General features: G+C 53.2%; 3 protein-coding genes and 1 long non-coding RNA gene across 9 annotated transcripts; 2 read left to right on the forward strand and 2 right to left on the reverse strand.

Moving 5' to 3' along the window:
• Nucleotides 1-787: 787 nt before the first annotated feature.
• LOC109574072 (uncharacterized) lies at nucleotides 788-2736 on the reverse strand. Its single transcript, XR_011562046.1, has 2 exons — nucleotides 2597-2736; nucleotides 788-1064 (listed from the first exon to the last, which is right to left on the reverse strand). It is a non-coding gene; the product is annotated as an uncharacterized lncRNA (long non-coding RNA).
• Nucleotides 2737-2795: 59 nt separating this feature from the next.
• On the forward strand, nucleotides 2796-9526 carry PHOSPHO1 (phosphoethanolamine/phosphocholine phosphatase 1). Of its 5 annotated transcripts, none has more exons than XM_019981797.2 (5): nucleotides 2796-2940; nucleotides 4160-4258; nucleotides 6013-6123; nucleotides 6930-7051; nucleotides 7761-9526. In XM_019981797.2, the coding sequence occupies exons 3-5, from the start codon at nucleotides 6079-6081 to the stop codon at nucleotides 8638-8640; spliced, it is 1047 nt and encodes a 348-aa protein (XP_019837356.1). In that variant the 5' UTR covers nucleotides 2796-2940; nucleotides 4160-4258; nucleotides 6013-6078; the 3' UTR covers nucleotides 8641-9526. The 5 variants fall into 5 exon arrangements, with proteins under 5 accessions (XP_019837356.1, XP_019837354.1, XP_019837355.1 ...); XM_019981795.2 differs by having other exon boundaries at nucleotides 2806-3073; XM_019981796.2 differs by having other exon boundaries at nucleotides 2806-3052.
• Nucleotides 9527-9860: 334 nt separating this feature from the next.
• On the reverse strand, nucleotides 9861-19228 carry ABI3 (ABI family member 3). Its single transcript, XM_019981794.2, has 8 exons — nucleotides 18962-19228; nucleotides 14699-14866; nucleotides 13440-13616; nucleotides 11893-11978; nucleotides 11601-11696; nucleotides 11308-11441; nucleotides 10630-10767; nucleotides 9861-10325 (listed from the first exon to the last, which is right to left on the reverse strand). The coding sequence occupies exons 1-8, from the start codon at nucleotides 19076-19078 to the stop codon at nucleotides 10162-10164; spliced, it is 1080 nt and encodes a 359-aa protein (XP_019837353.2). The 5' UTR covers nucleotides 19079-19228; the 3' UTR covers nucleotides 9861-10161.
• Nucleotides 19229-19528: 300 nt separating this feature from the next.
• On the forward strand, nucleotides 19529-24210 carry GNGT2 (G protein subunit gamma transducin 2). 2 transcript variants are annotated; one of them, XM_019981800.2, is made up of 3 exons: nucleotides 19529-19921; nucleotides 21901-22006; nucleotides 22469-24210. In XM_019981800.2, exons 2-3 carry the CDS (start codon nucleotides 21923-21925, stop codon nucleotides 22592-22594), a joined length of 210 nt encoding a protein of 69 aa, XP_019837359.1. In that variant the 5' UTR covers nucleotides 19529-19921; nucleotides 21901-21922; the 3' UTR covers nucleotides 22595-24210. The 2 variants fall into 2 exon arrangements, with proteins under 2 accessions (XP_019837359.1, XP_019837360.1); XM_019981801.2 differs by lacking the exon at nucleotides 19529-19921 and adding an exon at nucleotides 19950-20756.
• Nucleotides 24211-24560: the final 350 nt, after the last annotated feature.

The raw sequence follows: 24560 nt of genomic DNA on the forward strand, positions 1-24560 counted from the left end.
GGACAAGTCATTTGATCTCAATTTCCTGTTGTAAAGTGGAAATAAATCTGAAGGGACCCTGGTGTGAAGAGTTAAGGAAGGAACACAAATGGAGCACTAACATTGAGACAAGAACACAGCAGGGGATTTGTTTCATCCAATAACAAATATCCAAGGCCTATGGTGCCAGGGTCTATATTCTAGGGACTGCTAAGCCGCTTCAGTCGTGTCTGACTCTGTGCAACCCCATAGATGGCAGCCCACAAGGCTCCCCAGCCCCTGGGATTCTCCAGGCAAGAGCACTGGAGTGGGTTGCCATTTCCTTCTCCAATGCATGAAAGTGAAAAGTGAAAGTGAACTCGCTCAGTCATGTCCGACTCTTAGCAACCCCGTGGACTGCAGCCTACCAGGCTCCTCCAGAGGTCCACGGGATTTTCCAGGCAAGAGTACAGGAGTGGGGTACCATTGCCTTCTCCGATATTCTAGAGACTAGGGGACATTAATAAATAAGCTGAACTTGGTCTCCTCATGTCTCCTGTAGGAGAAGTAGGGTGGCAGACTCTAAATGAGAAGGGATAGTGTGGGGTGATGATTAAGGCAACTAGGTTGGAGGCCCAGCGCCACCATTCACTAGCTGGGTGGCCCTGGACTAGCTAAACTCTTTGTGCCTTGACTTCCCAACAGTAAAGTAAGCCATGCGCCCACTTCATAGGGTGGTAACGATTCCATTAATTGACACATGGAAAAATACTTACGTTACCTGAAATCTCTTGGTGGGTGTGGAGCCACTAGACACAACCAAGCCAAAGAGAGGAAGAAGGAAAGATTTATTAATTAGAGCAAGCAAGGAGATCTTTCCCAAAGCAGTGTCTCTCTGATCAGCAAAACTGGAGAAGTTTTAAGCTAAGGGTACATGCGTTCTTGAAGGGGTTTGTCTGGTATATGAATATTCATGAAGGGGCTTGAGCAGAGGAGATTCAGCATAGAGTTGGGGCAAAGGTCAGCAGAGTTCAAGCTTTACTTGATTGAAGTCGGAAGGGTCAACACCATCATTCCATCCTCCACCTGGGTTGCGGCCAGAGTTCCTGCAGAACTCAAAGATATGTATCAGATTGCTATGTATCCCTTGAGGAGGAACTTGGACTCTGTTTTATCACTGAACTATTTTTTCTTGACTGCTTTTCCTGTGTTCTTTCCTTAAGCTCGTTAATTACTGAGACCTATTAATGATAATCATTGTGGCCAGGCTAAGATCACAAAATGGCTTAGGAAAAAATAGCCTCTCAAAAAAAAAAAAAAAGGCCTCTCAGGTCAAGAAGGCCATGCCTGATCTCCTTCTCTGGGGCCCTTCTACCCTGTGTGCTTACACTTCTGGCACCTACTATGTTCTCTGTTAGTACACGTGGCCAGTATAATAAAAGGGGCTGCAGGATGCACAACAGGGCAAGAGATGATGTCCAGGCTGAGCTCCTTCAGCAAATGGGGTGGACGTGGTCTTGAGGGGGAGAGGGCCCCAACAGGAGAGCTAGAGAAAAAGGTGAGGTGTGAAGACAGGGGTGTGAGATAAGTGAAGCAGCCAATCAGTTGAAGGAGCTGGGACACTGGGAGTTACTGGTAAGAGTATCAAGGGTCAGGTTTGCAGCTTTAAAGCGTCTGTTTCCTTTTGTATATATGGAAGCATGGCACACATTTGTCCTGTTCATCGATGAACCCATAACCCCTGGCACAGAGATTAGGGTACTCCCTGACTGACCCTGCTACCTTTGGTTTCCAGCCCTACCAGCTCCCAGATGACTCAGGCCCTTTGCATTTGCTCCTTCTCTTCTTCTAGGAATGGAGCCAGGGAGACTAGGGAGGACTGAAGTTAGACCCAGGCACGGGGTGCCCACCTTCTTCCTAGCTAACTCAGTCCCTTTGTGACCCCGTTTGAGTTAGCTGTGCGGGGGTTTGAACTCAGTTTCTCCTGCCGTCAACATTCAAACGTTAAGTGCTGCGACCTAGTACTATACCGGGTTCATAGTGTGTTCTCAGTAAATTTCTTTTCTCTCTAAACATGATCTCTACTCCTCACCACCAGGGTGGGAGGGGATGAGGGTGGAGCGGGTGTGGCTGGGAAAGGACTCAGGAAGCGAGGAGAGAGTCGGGGTTTTTATTTACAACACTACTTGCAAAGGGGCAGAGAGTCTGGTCCCCAACTCAGTGTATACAGGATAGGAGAGCGGGAAAGTCTGTAACCTGTAACCGGGGCAAGGGTCCCAAGTAGCGGGGCGAAGCGACTGCGCCTGGAGGGCTGAGGGCACCCAGCCAGCCCAGCTTTGCGCACACGGGAGAGGAACTGCTTTTCCTTGGGCGGGGTCAACCGAAGCCTGCCCTCGGGCTTAGGAGCGCAGAACAGAATGAGGGCTGGAGGTGGTGGTGCATTTTTGCAAGTCCCAGGGATCTGAGCTCTGGAGGCGGGGGTGGAGAAAGTCCATTGCCCTGGCACCTCCAGGTGTGTCGGCGGGACTTACGTAGAGCCCAGCAGCAGCTCTAATGAGGGTGCCCCCCACCCACGCTCCTCTGAAGGGATGCGCTACATCTTCACCCTCCTACCCTTCCCGGCGGCACCCAATCCCACCTTCGCTCGCGCTCCGGGAGCCTGTGGAGCAGCCGGGAGGCGTGGCCTACCGGCGGCCCGCCCCTTTGATGTGCTCCGACGCCGCTGTGATTGGACAACCGCTTGTGACGTGCGGAGACTGCGGTGGGCTCCGGTGCTGCGGCAGCCGCAGCGCCAGCCGCGGCTCCGGCTCCGGCTCCCCGGTATTTAAAGGGGACGCGGCGGCGGCCTGGGGGGATGGGGGGCAAGTGGAGGGGACGGCCCAGACGCATATCATCCACGGCCCCTCCGGACTGGAGGGACTCGTGAGAGCCGAAGCCCAGAAATCCGGGGGTGGATAAGACACCGCATCCCCTCCAATTCCCGTAAGCACCCCTTGCTCCATCCTGAGCCCAAATACCTCAGCTAGCCCGTGTCCCCCTACTCTTCACACTCCAAACTCAGCCGGGACAGACCTCTGCTGCCGCCGCTCCCCACGTGAGTCCTGGACTCGCCGAGGTAGGGGAAGGCTGGGGTCCCAGCGTGGGGTGGGGGCTGCGCTGGGTCTGAGAGCGCTCCTTCACACGCGTGTCCGTGGGGGAGTCGCTGGAGCAGAGGAATGAGTTCCCCTCCTACCCAAGGGACTAGGTGTCTGGCTATCGCTCCATTCCCGACACAGACAAGGCGAAGGAATCCGTGCTTCCTTGCTCCCTGCCACCCACGAGTCCCCTGGTCTACCGAACTGTCCCCCTCCACCACCCCCCGCCGCCCCGCACTGGAGCGAAGCACCGGCCAGCTGGGGGTGTGCCAGAGTGCCTGCTTTCCAGCCACCTCTAAAAATATCTCTCCCCAGACTCCACCGGCAGCTGCCACCTCCTTGCCCACTGAAGATCCCCTCCTAGCTTGTCTATCCAGGCAGGGAAACACAGAGGTGACTCCTGGTCCTATCTTTCTCACTGGCACCAGAACTCCAGGACGTCAACCCAGCTGTCAGGACAACAAGCTTACAACCCAGGGGGAGTCTCCAGGGCAATAGAGGAAGTTCTGGCTGCAGTTTTCCCAAGAGGCAGCAGAGACCCTTGAATTCTAGTTCTAATCCTGATTCTGATGCTGTGTGACCCAGGATGTTAGCTTGACCTCTCTGGGCTCTTGTTTTTCTTATGCATTGCTAGTGGTGAAGGAAGGGACCAAGGAAGAAACCATGGTGAAGTTGGGAGTGCTGTCTGGGGGAGGTTGAGAATTCCAGCTTAGTAGTGGAAAGTGATTTCTAGCGATAGATACTAGGAGACCTAGTCTTGAGCAGAGGACTTGTTACTGTAGTATTTCTGGGATCCTTGCCCTTGCCACATCCTTATCCTGCAGTTTCTTGTGGAACACTGCCCTGTGGCCTCCAACCATCCATTCATGGGAATTTTCAAACTTTGTTTCCCCACCCCAAAGGTGTCCTCCCATCCTATTCCCATGGATATAATGTAACAGCACTTGCGTAAAAAGGTGCAGGGGTGCGAGGGGCCGGTGTAGGGGTGGGGGAAACACTGGTTTTAGGTAGAACCAGAATATGGACTCCCTGCCAGCCCAATGAAACCCTTCTGTCCTCTGCTCTAGCCTGCTGGAAAAGCTCAGAGGTCCTGTCCCCCTTTCCTCTGAGGGACTCTATTTGGTGACCACAAGAGGATTCAATCACTCAGGAGAAAGTTTCCAGAGGTGAGTGACCTCTCTGAATGTCCCAAGAGCCAGATTTCAGCGGGGCCTGGGGTGAATCTGACTACTGTGGGGTAGGGGTGGGTGTTGCAGCATGGCCTTCTCAATTTCGACGGGAAGACCTCTAGGGACTAAAACAAGGGCAACTCACCAACAATAAACGTTTATCTAATTTCCCTGAATCTAGTATTAGATGAAAAGAACTTAACTTTTGCTGAGAAGTTTTGAACATGATTAAAAACAAGTAGACTATTCCACCAAATTAAAAAAAAAAAGAATCAAGGGCAAAGAAATGAAATCTGGTCTCTGGGTGATTCCTGGAGACCCTTTTATCTTCATATCTGCCTGGCATGTGTCTGTCCATGTTTGCTTTTACAAGGGGTGTGGCATCCTTTGACCTTTCCTCTTTGGACTCACCTGTCCCCTGGGGGACATGTGATATCAGCCGGGATTCTGGAAGGCTAAAAGTCCATCTAGATGGGACCTGGGACAGCCCTCCCACCTCTAACCCCCGAAACATGCCCTTCCTTTACCTCACATGCCTCCCTCCCCTTCTCTCCCATATTTTTGACTTGTGTCTCCTCTCTCAATCCCTTCCCTCTTTTTGCCCACTGCCCCATTCAGCTTTGTCCACAACTAGATTCCTAGACTACAAATTCTTAGGGAAAAGGCTGAAATCCACATTGCATGTGTAGCCAGGGAGTGGGGACAGATGGGATACCTCAAGATGGAGGGAGCCCTTCCTCTGACTGGACCCCTGCTCCTGCGAAGTCCCTGTCTCTTTCTTGAGAAACTGTTGCTTCTCCTTGCTGTCCTGGGATGGTCTGGGGAGAGTCACCTTGACAAAGTCAGAGGGGTACCCAGTGTCACCCACTCTCACCACCAGAGGGCAGCAGCCAGCCAGCCCTTTGCTCCTTCCCCTGTCTAGTCTCCTGGCTCGCAGTAGCGGTCCAGATGTGTCCCAGCTGCATATAGTCTCTCATTTAAACCCAGGGTGGAGGGGAGCAACTGGGACTTGTAGGTTTGAAGCAGCATTGGTGTAGGCCCATTAAGCCAAATCCTGTCCCCAAAGTCACATAGCAAAATCTGGCAGAAATTTCAACCTGACTTCTGGCGGACTGCCAGTCTCTAGAAACACCAGGGAGTGAGACAGTCCTAGATCACCTGTGGTACCCAGGGGTCCTAGCCCTCCAGCTTCAGTGGATGCCCAGCCCTGGGCATCTGCCTCTTCCCTTTTGAGGACAGAGGGCAGGCAAGGGTGTGGCCAGGACTTCACAAACCAGGCTTTGCCCCAAGGAAACATCGTAGCCTTGGGCAAGTTATTTAATCTGAGTCCTTTTCATCTGCTGAATCCATGGAATTGTGATGAGCAAGGACAGAATATGAATGAAGCTGATTTGTAAAACATGAGGTACCATACACAAGAAAGGGGCAATGAACATATAGAGAAAAAAACACTGGTCTCAGACTCTGAGATCTGGTTTTGAGATCTGTCTCTGCCATATATAGTGGGTGATGTTTGCACAAGTTGGTTATCCTTTCTAGGTCTTCAATAATATCTGTAACCTCTCCAGGATCATGAGGGATTGTTAAGAGGATGCCTAGCAAGGGCCCTGTGGTCCTTAGCTTATTTGATGGGCTGTTTTTACTGAGTGGTTCCTGAGGCTCGGGAGAGGGGATAGGATCAGGTGGATGTTGGTGGTAGAAACACTACCACCTGACCGGGCACCCTCACACGGACCTTGTATGGTTGTCAGGAGCCCTGGACCGACGGCTGGAGGCCAACAATCCCTACAGGTGGTGCTCGGGGTGATGTACTGACAATGAGCGGGTGTTTTCCAGTTGCTGGCCTCCGATGCCTGTCTAGGGTAAGTGGGTCCCTCCAGGGGTCTCTTAGGATGAGGCCTCAGCTCCATGTTCCCATCATGGGGTGGGAGGAGCCCTCTCCAGCCTCTTTTAAGCCTGCTGTCACCTCTATTAAGCCTCCACTAATCCCTGAAAGCTTCCATCCCAAGCGTGGGTCCCTGATGCTTTATATCCTCAACTCCAGGAATCCTGGGCCACTGAAACTCAGATAGATGTTGGTGAGACCAGAGAGTGACTGTAGGCATGAAGTTGAAGGGACAATTCTGTTAGGGAGGCAGATAGCCAGGTTCAAATCCCAACTCAGAAGTTAGGAGCCTTGGACTTCCCTTTTACAGGATGTGCCAGGCCATGAACATCATAGCAATATTGGAAAGGGAGTTAGGAAGAAACCAGAAAGAGGAGTGGTTTTGTCTTAACTAATTGGGGTGGAAGGTTGAGAGGGAGAAAGACAGCACAGTGATACTCTGAAGCTGTGCAGTCTGCTTGCTGTCCCTCTGGGGCAGGGCAAGCTGCAGAGGGCTTCTGCTCTCCACATGCTTGCCTTCATGCCCTCACCCTTGCCATGTTGCCCCGCATCCTCTCCCTTATCCCCCATTAACATGACCATCCCAAGATCTTGACTTCCTGGAGCTCCCCACCCCCACTCTTCCTGTCCTTTCTGCCCTGTGCTCCCCTAGCATGACATCCTCCTCGCCCTCTTCTTCCCCACCCCTTCCTCATCCCCTCCACCCCAGCCATACCCCACCACCTCACCTTCTGCCTTCTCAGCCACTGCCGCTCTCTTTCCTCTTCCTTGCCCATCTCCCAGGTATGTCGTGGCCTGGTGCGGGAGGCTCCTACTTCCCCAAGTCCCACAGCTTCTCCTGCTGCCCGCTTGCTTCGGACTCTGGCAGAAACCCCATCCGCTGACAAGTTCCTCCCAGGGAATTGGCAAGTGATTAGTGATGAGCTGTCAGCACAGGGCCCTGAAACCCCCCAGAGAAGTTGTGTCCCATCCTTGGACCCCTGCCCAGTGCCACCTGGCTGGAAGCAGCTCACAGAGCCTGCCTGGATTTTGGGTGGTCAGTCCACCTACCCGGTTCCTCCAAGACCTAAAATCCAGTTCTCTGGCCAATGCAGAAGCCCAGGCACATCACTCTCCAGGTCTGGCACTGATTGCCCACATGCCTTGGGTAGTGCCATCAAGTCTTCCCTGGCTTCTACTATCCATCACAGTCCTACAAGCCATCGGCTCTACGTGGCTGAAAAGGGGAGTGACAAATCTGCTCCAGTTGAATGAATGAATGAATGGTTTCCCTTGACTATGTTAGGGAAGAGGAGTGGAGAGTCCCTCCCACCTTCCCTGTGTCCACCACCAACAAGGGGTCATTGGAAGTCTCTAGAATGATCTAGTCCAGAAACCTTCCCAACAGAGTGACTCCTTGGAAGCTGCTCTTCCATTCTTCCACTCAAGCCCCCATGGCCCCAGATGAGAGTAGAAGAAAGGTGTCAAAGAAGCCCTTCAGGGCTCAGGAGGATGGTCCCCTGAGGATAAACCCCAGAGCAGTTAACACAGAAGTGCAAGAGGGTGGACAGGGAAGGCAGGGGTGGGGACGCCGGCGTTGCTTAACCAGCTTAACCAGCCTTGGGTCCTCCTCAGGTCTTCGATGTGCCAGCATCTCTGGCCGTGGCCCGCTAACCTGCCTCTCCTGGGCCGGCTCCTGCCGCGCCCCCTCTCGCTTGCTCCCTCCTCCTCCTGCTCCTCTCTCCCCTGCTCCCAGGACGGCGGGATGGCTGCGCAGGGCTCGCCGCGCTTCCTCCTGACCTTCGACTTTGATGAGACTATCGTGGACGAAAACAGCGACGACTCGATCGTGCGCGCAGCGCCGGGCCAGCGGCTCCCGGAAAGCCTGCGTGCCACCTACCGCGAGGGCTTCTACAACGAGTACATGCAGCGCGTCTTCCAGTACCTGGGCGACCAGGGCGTGCGGCCGCGAGACCTGCGCGCCGTCTACGAGTCCATCCCGCTGTCGCCCGGCATGGGCGAGCTGCTGCAGTTTGTGGCCAAGCAGGGTTCCTGCTTTGAGGTTATTCTCATTTCAGACGCCAACACCTTTGGCGTGGAGAGCGCGCTGCGCGCCGCCGGCCACCAAGGCCTGTTCCGCCGCATCTTCAGCAACCCTTCCGGGCCCGACGCTCGGGGGCTGCTGGCGCTGCGGCCCTTCCACTCACACAGCTGCGCGCGCTGCCCCGCCAACATGTGCAAGCACAAGGTGCTCAGCGACTACCTGCGCGAGCGGGCCCACGACGGCGTGCACTTCGAGCGCCTTTTCTACGTGGGCGACGGCGCCAACGACTTCTGTCCCGTGGGGCTGCTGGCCGGCGGCGATGTGGCCTTCCCTCGCCGCGGCTACCCCATGCACCGCCTTATCCAGGAGGCACAGAAGGCTGAGCCCAGCTCCTTCCGCGCCAGCGTGGTACCCTGGGAAAATGCCATCGAAGTGCGCCTCCATCTGCAACAGGTGCTGAAGACGTGCTGAGGACGCGGCCTGCAGGGGGCGCCTGGCGGGAAGGGGGCCAGGGGGCTGGGGACAGGGAAAGACAAACCTAGTTTTATTATTCCCTTTCCCTTTCGTTTTGATGGGTCCCTCCGGGAATTTCCGGAATCCGGAGCTCGTCCATTTGGGGGCTGGAGGAGAGAGTTCGGAGCTGTCCCCATCTATGCAGTTAACCCAGCTTGGCTGTCTCCCCCAGTTCCGCTGCAAGCGAATTCTGGAGTTTGGCCCCGCCAGGGTGGTGCGCAGACCCACGCAGGCAGCAGTGTTTTCCAAAAACCTTGCCCCCTCCCAACTGGGAGGAAAGGGTTGCCTGGCAGGGTAGAGAAGGAACATCTCCCACTGTGTTTCATTAACTGTTGCCTTGGGCCGCATGACTTCCTTCCCCTAGACTTCTGTCAGGGGTACACAGGTCCTGAAATTCCTCCCCCCGTCCCTTCAGCCCTGGACTCCCCGCGGAGAGATGGTGCTCTCCACGGACGCCATTCTCAGGCCTAGGTCTTGCTTTATCTTCTGTGACCCTACACTACACTCCTGCCTCCCCCCACGCACGCTGTCAGCGTTCCCACAGGAAGAAATGCCAGAGGGAACAATCGCCTCCTGGTGGTGGGATGAGGTAGCACACTGTCCAGGGCTCGGGTCCGGCCAGCCAGGGACCTCAGAGAACGCGACGACGTCTCCTCCTCGCACCCCAGCCTCTTCTATGCAGCAAGAAACCAGGGACTTAACCAAAGTCGCCCCGCCGACTGGACTCTCTGAACCCCTCCCCTCCCGTATGGAACAGAAAGCCATGATGTTTTAAAGCAGGGCCACTGAAACCCAACCCCCTCCTCTTTTGGTGTTTCAGAGCTATAAAGGAGGTAAAGGGGCAGAGGTGACTGAGATCTCTCGCGCCGCAGTCTGAGGGATGAGGATGAGATGATCTCTCAGAAAGCCCCACTTAAGTGAGGGAGCTGGACCCCACTCTTGGAGGAATGTCCAGTTTGGGGAACCAAGTGAATTCATAAAGCAAGGAACAGGCAAAAGAGCAGGGTGCAGCCTGTCTTCACAGAGAGGCACAAGGGTCTCATGGAGAGGGCTCAAGCAGGGATGGGAGATATTCCTGCTTAGGGCAGGCAAAGGGACTCAGTCAGCAGGAGCCTAAAAACCGGGTTACCTTTCAATCTTTCAGCACACCCCGCACCCCACCCTGCAGGGCAATCATCAAGAGGTCACCAGTTTTATTCCAAGTTGGCACTTGCAGCTGGAGACCCTGTCTTGCATGGTCCAAGGGTCTCCTGTGGATAAGATCACCAAACACCTTGGCTTCCAGTTCTTTCCTGTCTCTAGCAGGCTTCTGGGTACCTCTCCCAGGACCCCCTCCCACTGCAATGGGGGGAAGGGACAGACAACAGTTAACAGCCCAGAGGTGTGCAAGCCTGGTCCAGTCTTGAGTGAAGCTGGCTTTGGTGTGGGACTCAGGCTCACTCAAGGCAGTGCTTGAATAGCATGGCAGAGACCAGGCTGTCAGCTGATGGGCTCCACATAGTTCCCAGGGAAGAATCCAGACCCCTCGGAGCAGACACCCTCACACCATCCATCAGAGTAGCGGCGGGTGATGCAGATAACTGTGCCCTCAGAGAAGGAGAGCTCGTTGTCCTTCTGGCGGGTGTATGGGTACAGTGTCACCACTGGAGGGAGAGAGGGGAGGGTGCCGTGAGATGTGCCTCCTGCTGCACCCTGGGATGCTGGGGCCCACACCCTGAACTCTAGAGAGCACCATGGGGACTTGGGCAGGAGATGCCTTCTACCAAGCCCTGGGCTCCTCCTCAGCTGAGCTAATACTCAATATCAGGCCAGCTGCTTTTCTGTGTGGGTGTGTGGGTAATAACGGTCACACCTTTGCAAATGGAAGGGAGAATGGCTCTGGGCTAGAAGATTGGGGGGAAACCTGACCCCACAATCTGTTGCCCTTCAGTCCCAGGACTCAAGTACCTTTCTCCAAGTACGCATCAGGGACCCAGCTGGGCTCTTCGGACCCAAAGCCTGGTGGGGGTGGAGGTGGCAGCTCCAGATCATCTACATCCAGGGGTGGAGGAGGGGGCAGGTCGAGGGGCATGGGCAGCTCTGGGGCTGGGAGAGAAGCAGAAAGGCTGCAAGTGTGACACAGGCAACCCCATCCACTCCAAGAAACTTCACTGTTGGAGAGCAGGGCCCCAGGATCTACCCATTCGATGTACTCTGCCTGCAGCCCTTGTTCATCCTGCTCCTCCCACAGTGCCTCTAGCGGGTGGTAGGTGCTCAGTAAACAGCAATGTTGAACAGTGTAGGGTGATCAGACTCTGCCACTTGGCTGGGCAAGCCTTGAGCAAGTCACTTAATTTAACTTCACAGGCTCAGTTTCTTCATCTGTTGAATGGGAGTGTGAAGATCCTAAGCAGTCAAATTTAAGCAAGAAAATGGATGAGAAGCTTTGACTTGGTAAAAAGCAGGGGCTAAATTATGTTAGCCTGCTTCCTCTGCTTTCTTCCTGTCACTCCTACCTTGGACAAAGTTCACTGACATAGGCCCAGTTGGATCCAACTGGGGTGAGGTGGGGTGAGGTTTTCTCACTCGAGAGGTGAGAAAACAACCCCAAACGTTGAGATAGGAGGAGGAGGCAGGGCTCCTTACCCGGTGGGGGCAAAGACAGTTTCTCCAACGAAGTGGGTAGCAGGAAGAAGTCAGGGGCAGCAGGTGGTGGGGGTGGGGGTTGGGGGGCTGCCTGCCCCTTGGTCATGGAGACCCCACCGACACCTTCGGCGCTGCTGAAGACCAGAGAGAAAGGGGCTTTGCTAGGTTGGGGGACAACTTCCTAACTCAGTACCCAAGCTGACCCCGCCCCTTCAATCACAAGCTCCGCCCTTGTGGTCCGCAGTCTTAATCCACCTTCATGACCACCCCAACCTAAAACCTGTGGGGCTCACCCGGCTGAGGCCAGTGAGGAGGCAGAGGAGGCGGCGGAGAGTCTGCCGTCGGGCACCACGGGGGCCTGCACGGGTTCGGGGATCCGGGGTGCTCTCCTGGGGTGGGAAGATAGGAGGGGTGAAGTGACGTCGAGGGGGAAGCCATCAGGCGAGCAGGGGTTCGGGGTGAGAAGAGGCAGTTGTCGGAGGAGGAAGTTTGGCGCCTGGCTTGAAGGGACGGGAGGTGGGGAGTAGTTTCTGGTTGAGGGGAGGGAGAGAAGGGGGTGCAGGTTACGATTGTGGGAGACCTCACCCTAGGGTGGCGGAGGCGGGAGTAGCAGGCGCCTTGATGCTCTTACGAGACAAGGTCCCAGTCCGCGACAGCTGCGTGCTCAGATCCTGCAGGGGGGAGCAGGGGGCGGGGGCTGACACCCACAGGGGCCTGCAACAGCGCCCCTCCATCCCAGAGAGGAAACGGGGGAGGGGCAGATGAGAACTGGGAGAGTGGGGAGGAGGGAGAGCAAGTTCCGACTTCCACTTCCCAGCCTGCTCTCCCACCCCACCCCTCTCAGTCTTGCTCTTGGCAGACCGGGCCTTAAATCTGCCATAGGCTCAGGCAGACAGGATCTGAAGGCCACTTCCTCTTGCAGGGCCTCAGCAGCTGAGCCCCATTCTCACCCAAAGCCTCTGAGCGCATAGCTTTGTGGGCCTTAACTCTGAGAAACCCCAACTCCAGCCCACAGCTGAGGAGGTAGAGGCTGAGGTAGAAACCTCCCACCTGTCATTTTCACGGGCCTGAGGAACTGGCTTTGGGGAGTTCAGGGCAGAGAGGAGCAGAATGTACAGAGTACAAGTGACAAGCTGTGAACTCATGTGCAAGAGAGCACTAAAGTTGGTGATGGAGTTTCCCCAAGAATAGGTACATGAGGAATGATGTCCTCTGCTATCCTCCCCTGGAGACAAGATAAAAGGGACTTGAACTCAGGCATAAAGAATTTAGGTTGGATAAAAGGAAGAACTTACTGGTAAGAGGGCCTAGCGACTGAAAGAGGGAGTGTGATTTCTGTTTTGGAGGGAGATGTTGTGTTAAGGAAATCAAGGGGCTGTTTAGATACAGGAGAGCAGCCAATCTAATCTGGAATGTTGACGTGTGGGGACAAGGAATGGATAAAATGGGATTAAGGGTGTGTCCTCTTTCACCTCGCAGAAGGAGGTAGGCTGTGAAGAAAATGCCAGTCTTCAGCATGTCCTCATTTGAGTGCCTGCATCCCCCGCCCTCCCCACCCAACAGCAACTCTGGGTGACTGTTCAGCACAGTGACCTCAAACCTCCAGACAGAGGAAGTTGCTGTTCTCATGTGGCTGGGGAACCATTCTCATGCACCCTGACGTCTTCCCTCTCCGCTCTTCCCCTTCACACACACACACACCCATCCTGTACCCACAAGTTTGTATGTGTGAGCCCAGGTGGCATTGTCAGCAGGTCTTGTGATAAGGGTAAAGGTCAGTTATTAAGAGAAAGGTCGTGATGAATTTTAAAGGAAGAAGATGGGCCCCCTCTCCTATAAGGGGGCCCCATGGGGAGCAGCAGAGCCACTTAGGGCGATGGCTTCAGGGAATGAGGAAGGAAAGGGGCTGCAGGGTGGGACAAGAACATGGTCCTGGAAGAGAAGTGAGGCTCTAGAGCGAAGGGAGCCATGAGGCAGAAGAGGCTGGGGGCACTTCCCTGGTGGTCCAGTGGTTAGGGCTCTGTGCTTCCGCTGCATGGGGCATGGACTGGGGAAACAAAATCCCCATGAGGTATGGCCTTAAAAAAACAGAGGCTGTGCTGTGGAGAAAGAGGAGGGGCCCCTCTCTCTACCTTGATCCCATGGCCAATGTCATCCAGGCAACTGAAGTTGAGGGGTCTCCTGTAGTAGGGCGTGAGGTGAGGCAGGCTCTCAGGGGCGATGATCTTCTGGCCGGGAGGCAGCCGCTGGACAGTGGCTAAGGTGCCGATCTCCCTTCGGGCCACTTTCTCCATATGCATGTTCACCATCTGTGTGACAGAGTTGGAGGTGACAATGCTCTTTCCCTTAAAACTTTGGGGAGGGGGAGAGGCCATGGGAGGCAGCGAGGTGCCGGGAAAGAGAGAGTTTTGTCCCTGAGGTCACACAGCATTTGGGTAAAGAGTTGCCAGGAGAGGATGGAGCCACTTTGGAGCAACTTCCAGTGGAAGAGAACAAGAGTTATTATTAGCTGAGCAGGAACCAGAGGAAAAGAGAAAACACAGCATCCTTAAGGGGTGCTGGGAGGAGGCTGGGCCAGCTTGGGAGCAGAGGGAGACAATGTGGAGGTGGCTGAGAATCATGGCTGAATCAGCTCTCCCTCTTGCTGCTAAGTCACATCAGTCGCGTCCGGCTCTGTGCGACCCCATAGACGGCAGCCCACCAGGCTCCCCCGTCCCTGGGATTCTCCAGGCAAGAATACTGGAGTGGGTTGCCTTGGGGGACAATATAAGCGAATCAACTTCCTCTTGGAATGTTCTTTGGAGAAACCTACATCTCTGAGAGGGTGTGAACTTCAATCTGCTGGGGTGAGAGAAAAAGACACACTCACACTGAACATGTGAGTGATGCACAGGCCAGGCTGATGCATGTGGTTTATGGGGTAATTCCTCGGCCAAGGATTCAGGAAGGAAGGAGGAGGGTGTATATGCGAGATGGGGTGGGACGCTGTGTGGTGGTGGCAGCGCTTCCAGGGCTGAGAATGACCTTGCCAAGCAAGCAGTCTGACTTTGGGATATTTATAAAGTCACCGCCTGTGTTTAGATGAAAACAGGGTACATTTGCCTCTTTTCTGTGCTATGTAGCCACTGTGGAGGGGAGAGCCTGCTTTCTATCGTGTAGGAAGGAATTCAGAAAGAGTTCTGCCATCAGGGAGTTCCTGGTCAGAAGGGGACAGCAAGGCCCACCCCTGAGACACATGGAAGCTCAAAAAGCTTGGCAAGTGCCAACTTTCTGGGACAGAGGTGGGTGTTTGGATGTAGAGGAAGGCAGGAAAGAACTTTTGCTGCAGAAGATGTCCGGGTGGGGCTGAAGAGTTAGGGGCTGAGGCGAGCAGCTTTCCCCCAGCTTTTACCTGGCCCAGTGTGCTCACGCGGGCTTCCACCTGCCTCAGGGCAGCCGCCTGAAGATCCAGCATCCGCAGGGTGTGTCCAGCCAGATTGCCCACCTGGTAGGCCACGCTGGCCAGGGCCTGGGTGGTGAAAGCCATGGTCTCCTCCAGTGCTTTTCGCTTGTCCGTGGCCTGAAATACACACAGCCCTGGCATGTTCCACTGGGTCCTTGGCTGTGGGCTGGGATGGGATAGGGTATGAAGAAGATGGGGGCTGAGTTGGGAGAAAGCGGTTACCGTCAGATGTTTGAGGAGGTTTCTGTAAGAACGATGCGGTAAGAAGGACTCAAGGGGTATTAGGAAAGTGACTCTGCAGCCCTGGGAACTGGGTCCAAGGGGAGGTAAAGATACCCTTCTCAGATAGTCACACTGAGGATTAGCCCTACTACCCTCCTGAAGATATTTTTTTAGGGGGGATCGTAAATGGTGAACAGTAGAAAGGAAAGAGGAAGTCAACACTGGCTGGAAAAGATATTATTGGACTTGAAAACCAAACAACCAACCTCAGGCCCTCATCCCAGACCTTCTAACCAGAATCCCCTGGGCATGTGGCCAATGAATCTGTACCTTTAAAAGCTCCTTAGGTGACTCCTGAGCTCCTGGCTTAGCTCTGGTCTGCAAGGTGGTGTTTGGGAACCAATAATTTGGTCCATTTTATTGATAAGAAACTGAAGCCCAGAAGGGGTAGAATAAAGCAACTTCTAACTGTAGCCTATATTGTGAAAGTGTTAGTCGCTCAGTTGTGTCTAACTCTTTGTGACCCCATGGACTGTAGCCCACCAGGCTTCTCTGTGGAATTTTCCAGGCAAGAATACTGGAGTGGGTTGCCATTCCCTTCTCCAGGGAATCTTCCTGACCCAGGGATCAAACCCAGGCCTCCCACATTGCAGGCAGATTCTTTACTGTCTGAGCCACCAGAGAAGTGTAGCCTGTATAACCGGGGCCTGTATAGGGTCCCACAAGGCTGGCTCCTGTTTTTCTCCTCACCCTCATCCCCTTCCTCTCTCCTGCTCACTCATGGTCCTCCAGCCACATTGGCTATTGGGTCTCAGTTCCTGATCAAGCTGAGATTGCTTGTACCTCAGGACTTTTGCACTTGTTATACTTCAGGTCTTCAGAGATACTTGCCCGATCACCCCAAGATCTCCCCTAGCCCACCTCTGTATTGACTCTATTAGATTTACCGTTTTCTTCATAGAACTTAGTACCATCTGAAATTTTTTATCTATGTACTTCATTATCTATCCCCCCATACACACACACACACACACACACACACACACACACACACACCCACATACACTAGAATGTAAGCCCTAAGAGGGAAGGGAGCTCATCTGTTTTATTCTGTATCCTATCCTGGAATAGTTAGTGCCCAACATACAGATGAAACTTGATGAATATGCATTTGTGAATTAATCAGTGGGTTGAATGCAAACCCAAACACTTGCTGGCCATGTTCCTACTGCCTGTCAGGCACTGTGCCCGGTGCTGGCTAGGGCCACACTTCCAGGCAGTGGTGGTGGGGTGGGCAGGGAGTGTCTGAAGACTGAAGAGGGTTTACTTCTCTAGTCATTTGGTTCCCCAGGCAGCTTCCTCATCTCAGGTTGGGACACGAGGGTAGGGGCCAATCCAGGGCAAGTCTGGGGAGAGGCCAGCAGACTAATCAGTAAGGCTGCACCCTGAGGTCTCCTTGTTAAGGGCCTTCAGTTGATCCTCGAGGCCCATAGTGGAGAACAGACCTAGAACCTATCTAAGCAGGGTGCTCAAAGAGACCTGGGAGCATCTAGTGTAGCCCCAATGAAACTTGAACCAAAGGGTGGGCCCAGAACCTTCTCCCCTCAGGTGCTTCTCCATGCCTTTCTGTTCCAAAGAGGCTAAGAACTGCTTATTTGCATCCAATTTACATATCATCAACATACATAACTGAGTGCCTTGAAAAGGCAAAGAGATCAACCCAGAAAGAACAACAGGTCTAATTGTAGTTCAAGACTGTCCTTGAGTAGATGAGGAAATGAAGGCCCAGAATGGAGCAGTGACTACTCAGTATTAGCTGGCCTCTCTTGTACTCACCCCTCCCTGGACTGGCATGTGGAATTCATCACTGGATTTTTCCTGTCAGTCCAAACAGGAAACATGTCTGCTTGGGCCCAGCTCTGGGGAGGACAGAGCCTGGATGCCTACCGACTCCTGGCTTTGGTCTTAACCCAAAGTCAGGTCTAGAGAAACAAAGGTCTGGGATCCATCTTCATGGCTGACTGCTTATTCATCATGCAAATTACCCTGTCTACAAACTCAATGGACCCTGACAGAGAACTCTGCAGTTGACCCTAGCTTGTCCTCCCCCATTCCCCAAGGGCTTCCTGACACCTGCTTGAGATGGAGGGGGCGGTGTGAGGAAGGAGGGGAGATCGTGGGAACCAGGTCTTATTTAAGACCAGTTTTGAGAAGTCATCCAAATCCTTCCTAGGCATTTGCTCCTCAGAAAATCCTCAGAGGAGCCAGGGAAGGTAACTGGTTCTGTGGTCTAGTAGTGTTCTGCATGAAGGAAGCTGAAATCCAAGGATTCTGACCTGGGTCAGGGCTTCTGAGGCCCTGAGGGTTTTTGCAAGGGCTGCTTCACCTCAGTAGAATTAACTTTGAATATCTATATTTGTCTTTCATCCATCTGATGAAAGGTGATGATGATAGTAACAGCTGCCATTTATCCTGCCCTTCTTGAGGGAGAAACACTGGGCTAAATGTGCTAATACATTATTACGTTTAACCCATGTGACCACTGTGATAAAAGGTATAAGAATCACAAGGGAAACTTGCCCCATGTCCGGGAGCTGGACACTGGACTCAGGTCTTTCTGACCTCAAATTCTGTGTGCACCCCATATGTGCAAATGAGAACCCATCCAGAAATGCTTTGAGATGTGCAGAAGTTATTAAACAAGAATGGGAAAGAGGGCCTCCATCCTAGTCCATAGGAGGAGCTTGCCTTCCAGTGCTAGGGGAATGCAGCTAGTTCACAAGCCACATTCCAGCTCAGTTTCAGTACCCACAGTCACTCAGGATCTACAGTGGGAGTAGCATTTTCAACTAGAGATTTGGGGGGGAATGCTCTGGAGTCAAAGTTGCTTGTTCAAATCCAGGTTCTACTATTAGCTTGGAGACCCTGGGAACGTAAGTTAACTTTTCAGAAGCTCAGCCTCCTGGTTGTGAAGTGGGAGTGGTCCTCACCTCACAGACTGGGGTGAGGACTGAAGAGGGCAATGAAGGCAGTTCAGATGCAAAGCACTTTAACTGCTGTTGCCATGACCTTTCTTTAATCTGCCATTTTCTCATAAGCATTTTCTCCTTTTATTTTTATTTTTTTTTAAACACTCACTCCTACGGAGCTGGGAGGTCCCAGTGCAAATAAACTGTCTTAAAATCATACAGCATGTCAGGGAGGGAAAGGCAGAGAGGAGAGGGTTCAGCTTCAGAAGTCAAGGCTAGGCTGATGCCCAGGTCTGCCATTGCCAAGCGATGTGACCTTGGACAAGTCACCTTGCCTCCCTGAACTGCTGTCCCTTCATCTATGAAACGGGAATAATGATATTGTCTCACAAGGCTGTTATGAAGGCTGTCCTTTTCTGTTCATCCAAGCACCTACTCTCCGTCCGAGGACAACACCCCAATTTAGAAAACTGTTTTAAAATGCCACTCTCCTTGCATTTTGCTGGTAGTCTGCTGCATGCAGTCATATTGTCCATCCCCCTGCCTCTGAGTCAAACTCCATCTCTTTAACCCAACATAGGGTGACATCTCTCAACTCTCCCTCAGCTATCAGGGACAGAGTTTTCTCTCGTCCATCTCAAGTTCAAGACAATGTTTGGGAAGTTCTTCTGAAGTCTCACCTAGAGCCAGCGTGAACATGGAATGATGGCACCAACAGCTGTGTGAGGACAAGTCTTTAGACCTCTGGATCTGAGTGGGACGTTCGGAAGGAGAGGAGCCTGCGGGGAGGCCTATAGCAGGACGGGGTAGCACTGCCTTCCCTGGGCATCTCTGAGGCTCTGGGAAAGAGGAGTACAGGAGGGCCTGGGAGCACACGTCAGCATGAGAATTTAAGGGTCTGGGATGAAACCAGCCTGGAGTGGGAGGATAGCTCAGCCAACGCCCAGGCCAAGCACCTGTCAGGATGGGCTCTGGGCCCCTGGAGGGGCTGGGGTGCCAGGCCTGCACCCGCTCTGCTTACCTGCACGTAGTTGTCCTCGCAGTAGTCTGCGACTCGCAGCAGGGAGCTGTGGTTGCCCCTCAGGGCCTCCCGGCCCGTGGGGATCTCAAACTCCTGCAGTTGCTGTAGCTCCGCCATGGCCCCTGGCCTCTGCCCGGCTCCCCGGGGAGCCTGCCGGTTTTGCACCTCACTCTGCCCTTGATTGGTCGCTCTGCCTTCCCTCCCTCTCACTGCTTTTGGTTTCCTCTGCGTGAGACCCAAACCTGCTAGCAAGGGGCAGGCATGCTATGCGGGGACAAGAGGAAGTTAGTCCCCACTCCCTGGGCCTGTGCCACTTTGTCCCCTGCCCAGAGGAAGGGAGAAAAGGGGGGGCTCCTTTGGGGGCCCAGCCCCCCAATCCCTCCTAGCAGAGGAAGCCAAGGTCGGGGCGGCTGTGATTGCTCCCTGGGCCTGGAGAGGAAGCTGCGGCGGGGGCTGGGATGGGAGACAGGAGGAAGGGGGCTGGCCTGCTCTGGGAGGTGGAGATGGATTTTCCACTCATGGAAGGGGAGGAAAGGGCAGAGGGTGGGGGCTTCCTTGGGAAGCTCGGGATGAGTCACCAAGAGACAGGGGACTGGAGGGTGGAGAGGATATGGAGACGGGTCATGCTGGGGGCCCATAGGGCGGTGGTGCCACAACAATGGAAAACAGCCGATGCAGCAGCCAGAGGGACCAGGCAGGACACTGAGAAGATACAACCAGAGGTCCCCTGAGAAGTGTTATCAAGTCTCCGAAGGGTTACCTGCAATGAAGATCTGGTGTATGTACATGCTCTGGGCCTGGTGGAGGCAGGACAAGATGAAATTGACCAAGTGGAGCATAAGGGACTCAGATTAGACAACAGGAAGGACTTGGCTTTGAGAAGCACCAGGTTTAAATTCCAGATTAACACGTCAGTCGTAGGAAGCAGCAGTGGCCAGAGCATCAAGCCTGCTTCAGGAGGTATGTGCTGCATTTCCTGAATTCACTAGAGACTCAGACTGGATGATGTCCGGGGTCCTGTCCTGATCTCAAACTCTTAGAGCTCAGCGCTGTCAATGGGAATTGATTTCTGGAGTAAGGGAATTTAGGAGGGACTCTGGGCCTCCTCCCTGCCCCTATTACTGGGGAGTCTGTCATTCTAAAGTCAGGAAAAAAAAAAAAGAATCCCTCACTGACCACACTGGTCCCTTAATATCTGCTCCTTGAGAGGGTCCCTTGTCACTCACTGGACAGGCGTCAGGCTGAGCAGAAGCTCTACTGCTGCTGCTGCTAAGTCGCTTGAGTCGTGTCCGACTCTGTGCGACCCCATAGACGGCAGCCCACCAGGCTCCCCCGTCCCTGGGATTCTCCAGGCAAGAACACTGGAGTGGGTTGCCATTTCCTTCTCCAATGCATCAAAATGAAAAGTGAAAGTTAAGTCGCTCAGTCGTGTCTGACTCTTCGTGACCCCATGGACAGCAGCCTACCAGGCTCCTCCTCCGTCCATGGGATTTTCTAGGCAAAAGTACTGGAGTGGGGTGCCATTGCCTTCTCCGGAGCAGAAGCTCAGTGACTGTTAAATGACATAGCCCTTGGGTGGTCCTGGAGGAGACCAAGAGAGAGATCAGGATGTGAGCCCTGTGCTCAGGGACTGCTGAGGGAGACACGTGTGCCGGGCTTAGAGGGAGGCATGGAGACAAAGAAGCATGGACGTGGGTGCTGGCAGTGGCCATGGCCCCTAGCTGATGGGCATAGCATCCTGAGTACATTTTCATGGAACGAGTGAATGAAATTTGAGCTCGGAGAACCTTGTAAGGTGAGATGGTGGGGCTTGAGTGAGGGACACAGAGGCTTCTTGGATGAGGGAAGTTGGGAGGTGGTGTAGGACTTGCCTCATTGGAAATAGCCTCAGAGCAGGCTCAGACGTAGGGGAGGAGGGGGCTTGGGAGAGAAGACTGGGGAAGGGGAGCAGGCAGGGCTGGAGGGTAAGAATGGGGAAAGGGGCTCTAAGCCAGAGGGGTCACTATAGGAGAGGGGCTGATTGCGGGGGGCGAGACAGGTTGCCTGCAGTGGTGGTAGTCTGGAAGGCTCAAGCTGCTGGATGAGTTTAGAACCTTGAGCCTATGATCAGCTTAGGCATCAGAGATTTGGGCTTCCAGACCATCTGCTTTGTCTAAAGACTTTCAGCTGATAAGGAGCTAGGAGGCTCAAACGCCTTCATCTGGGTCTTGAAGTGCACGCTCTTGCTTGGCAGGTGAGAGGGGCTGAGGTTGCACTGGACTGGGATCTAGTCTTAGAATTATTGAGGTTAGAAACCAGGCGGGCCTTCCTGATAACCCTGTGGTAGTGATAATGATGATGAACACATTGTGTTTATTATATGCCAGGCAGTGTGTTAAAATATTTTACAGATATTATTTTCTTAATCCTCACAATAATCATATAAGGTAGGTACCATTATTATGCCGTTTTGCAGATGGGGAAACAAAGGTTGAAGGAGGATGCGCACCAGCTTGGAAGCTGCCAAGTCACAATCGGAACTGGAGTCTGGAAGACTCCAGAGCCTTTCTCTTAATCACTAGGGTAGTCTTTCTTCTGGCAGGACCTGAATTTTCCTGAAAACTGCCTAATGAGCTACCTGTGTTGGTGCAACAATAACTTTGCTTCCCAAATCTGTCTCACTGAAAGAAACTGCTCTTCTCTCCCTTCTCCATGCTCTGATCCCCATTTTCTCCATAGACAGATCTTATCTAAGGGCAAAGACTGTGTGTGCCTGCCCCATCCTCTCCTCCTGAGCCTAGCTCACAGTAGGGTAGGGGCAGGGGCTGCAGTGAATCCTTGGTGAGCGATGAGAATGTATGGTGAGCAGGGACGAGGTTAGAAGCTGAGGTATGGAGAGTACAGAGGAGGAGCTGGGGGTGACCAGGGGATTTAAAGTCCTGGCTGTGGATGCTTTCCAGGGCCTGGTCTCTCCAGGACAGGATGGCCCAAGAGCTCAGCGAGAAGGAACTCTTAAAGATGGAGGTAGAGCAGCTGAAGAAGGAAGTGAAGAACCCAAGAGCTCTGGTGAGCCTCCTCTTTCACTCCCTGCTGCCTCTTCTCTATCCCTTTCTGGTCCTCATGGAGACAGGACAGTGTGATGGAAGGTGTGATGAACAGCAGGGTGGTGGGACCTTTCCAGGGCAGTAGAAAGAGCAAGAGGTGCCTCTGGAATGGGCTGGGAGGTGGGAGGAGGCAAAGTTTGTTCCTACAAAGGTGCACAAGAGATAACCCCAGAGCCTGGAGGGCTTGGTGTGTCCAATTCAGTCCCTGGACTGGGCCTGGCCAAATATCCCTCACAAGTAAGAATCAGGCTTTCTGGTTCTGGTCAAGGAACTCATACTCCTCTCACACCTGGCTGTGCCTCTCATCTTTCTTCTCTCCTGTCTCTACTCCCACCCTGCCCAGAAACCTGTTTTTGGGGGACTGAGCAAATCATGAATCCTGAGCAAGAGAAAAGGGCTAGAACCACACTCTGCTTTCTCCCAGATTTCCAAAACAGGAAAGGAAATCAAGGATTATGTGGAGGCTGAAGCAGGAAACGACCCTCTTCTTAAAGGCATCCCTGAGGACAAGAATCCCTTCAAGGAAAAAGGCGGTTGTATAATAAGCTGATGGTGCTGGAGCCCCTCACCCTGAATGCCTGCCCCTCCTCAGCCCTCTCCCCACCAGAACCAAGTACCCTGGGATGTGCAGGGAAGCAGTGGATGTTCACTCTCTCTTAGTCACAGGATGAGTAAAGAGGCCCAGCTGCACTCATCGTGAATCCATTCCCCAGTTCCACTGTGAACTCTTCTCTTCCATTACCTCCATCACCTGCTGGGTCACTGCTGACCCCACCTGGAACCGCTCCCAGGAGAGCCGCCCTGGCTCAGGACGCAATTCCCTGAGAGCCCGGACAGTCCTTGGGAAACAGTTACTCCTCCTTAAAATGCCTCCTATTTCCCCCTCCACTGTCTGCCTAGGAACCAGCATTTCCATCCAGAGCTTCTGGGTTGAGGATTGGAGTTGGGGGGGCCCTTTTCCCCCACCTCATGTCTGGTCCTGTGGAACTCCTCCCGGTCATTTAGATAACCTGAGATTGGCCTGGTGACAAAAAGAGCTTGTAAAGTCATGATGTCATGATTTATTGAATATTACTGAGTGTCTGTTCCATGTTGGGCTAGGATAAAAGAGCAAGCAAAATTCAAGTGGCTCTTATTGTCATGGAATCTAGCAGAGAAGACACAAAACAGAGTTACAATTAAATCAGTAAGTGCTACAGTGGCAAAGGGGGAGTCGAGGCTGGTGTAGGAACACACAGCAGAGGACATTCAGGGCACTGGACAAGGTCAAAGTGAACTGTTGCAGACAGTTGGGAGGGGAGGGTGAGGACAAATCCAGCAGGGGTAAAACATGGGGCTGGAGAGGAAGATGAAGTCAGGTCTAAAGGATTTTGCTGTGAGCTCAGGTAAGAACTTTCTTTTTTATTCTCATTGCAACAGAGAGCTGATGAAGGTATTTAAGCAGCAGAAGGCCAGGCTTTGATTAGCATAAGGGAGGTTGGATCCTGCTTAGAGCTGAAAGACTAATTCCTAGGCCTTGTTAGCAAGAAGATTACTGTCTAAAGAAGCCACAGACAGACATTCATGATACAATGTGTTCAGTGCAATGACAGAGAAGTCTGTGCGGAGTATGAGGGGGACATAGGAAGACTACAGAATCCAGCTGAGTGGCTGCATTGCATGCTGGGAGAGAGTGAGATAGATGGGCCCCAGGCTGAACAGTTTCTCCCCTGTGGACAGGAATTCCATAATAGCAGAAACTCCATAAATGCAGGATGATAGAGGAGGCTGGGCCCTGCCCAGATAGGAGATAAAAGACCACATATTCCTCATTCTTGAAATTAAGGAGACCTCCCAGCCTACACATGCATAGAAAGGCTCCTTGGAGGTCGAAAGAGAGGGGGCATCACCTCATAGTAAAAGATGCAACTACCCATAGCCCTCTTCACTAAAATCTACCTTGGCTAAAAGATGTCTACACACACATGGGAGGATGCTGAGATGTCCCAAATACAGACTCAGAACAGGGCAAAGCCATATGACCGACCAAAGGAAACCGGAAGAAATGCCTCATAAGTGATTGAAGCCCCCACAGTGGTGTGACTCTCTCGGAGCCCATCATGTGTCTGTCCACATGTACTGTACTCTTTTTCCCTCCTAATAAACACTGACTGTTTCACTACTTTCCATCTCTATGTGGAAATTCATTTCTACACAGCTGGTGGGCCAGGGCCTTGTCACTGGCCACTGGTTTCCGGTGGTCTAGTGGCCAGGATTTAGCGCTCTCACGGCCACTTCCTGACCTCATTCTCTGGCTGGGAGCTGAAACCCTGCTTCAGGCCACTGTGGGCCAAGGCCACCTGAGATCCAGAGGACAGGAAAGGCCTCAAAAGGGAGGTGGTGTTCGAAGCTGAGTCCTACAAGATTAAGTTGTAAAAGGGTGATATAAATCTGGCTGAAGGGACAGTATTAACAGAAGAAAAGATGAAGAAGAAAAGAACAAAGGTTTGAATGCAAACACTTATGAGGTCAGAGTT

The sequence above is a fragment of the Bos indicus genome, chromosome 19 (genome assembly GCF_029378745.1).
Source record: "Bos indicus isolate NIAB-ARS_2022 breed Sahiwal x Tharparkar chromosome 19, NIAB-ARS_B.indTharparkar_mat_pri_1.0, whole genome shotgun sequence".
Taxonomy (NCBI): Eukaryota; Metazoa; Chordata; class Mammalia; order Artiodactyla; family Bovidae; genus Bos; species Bos indicus.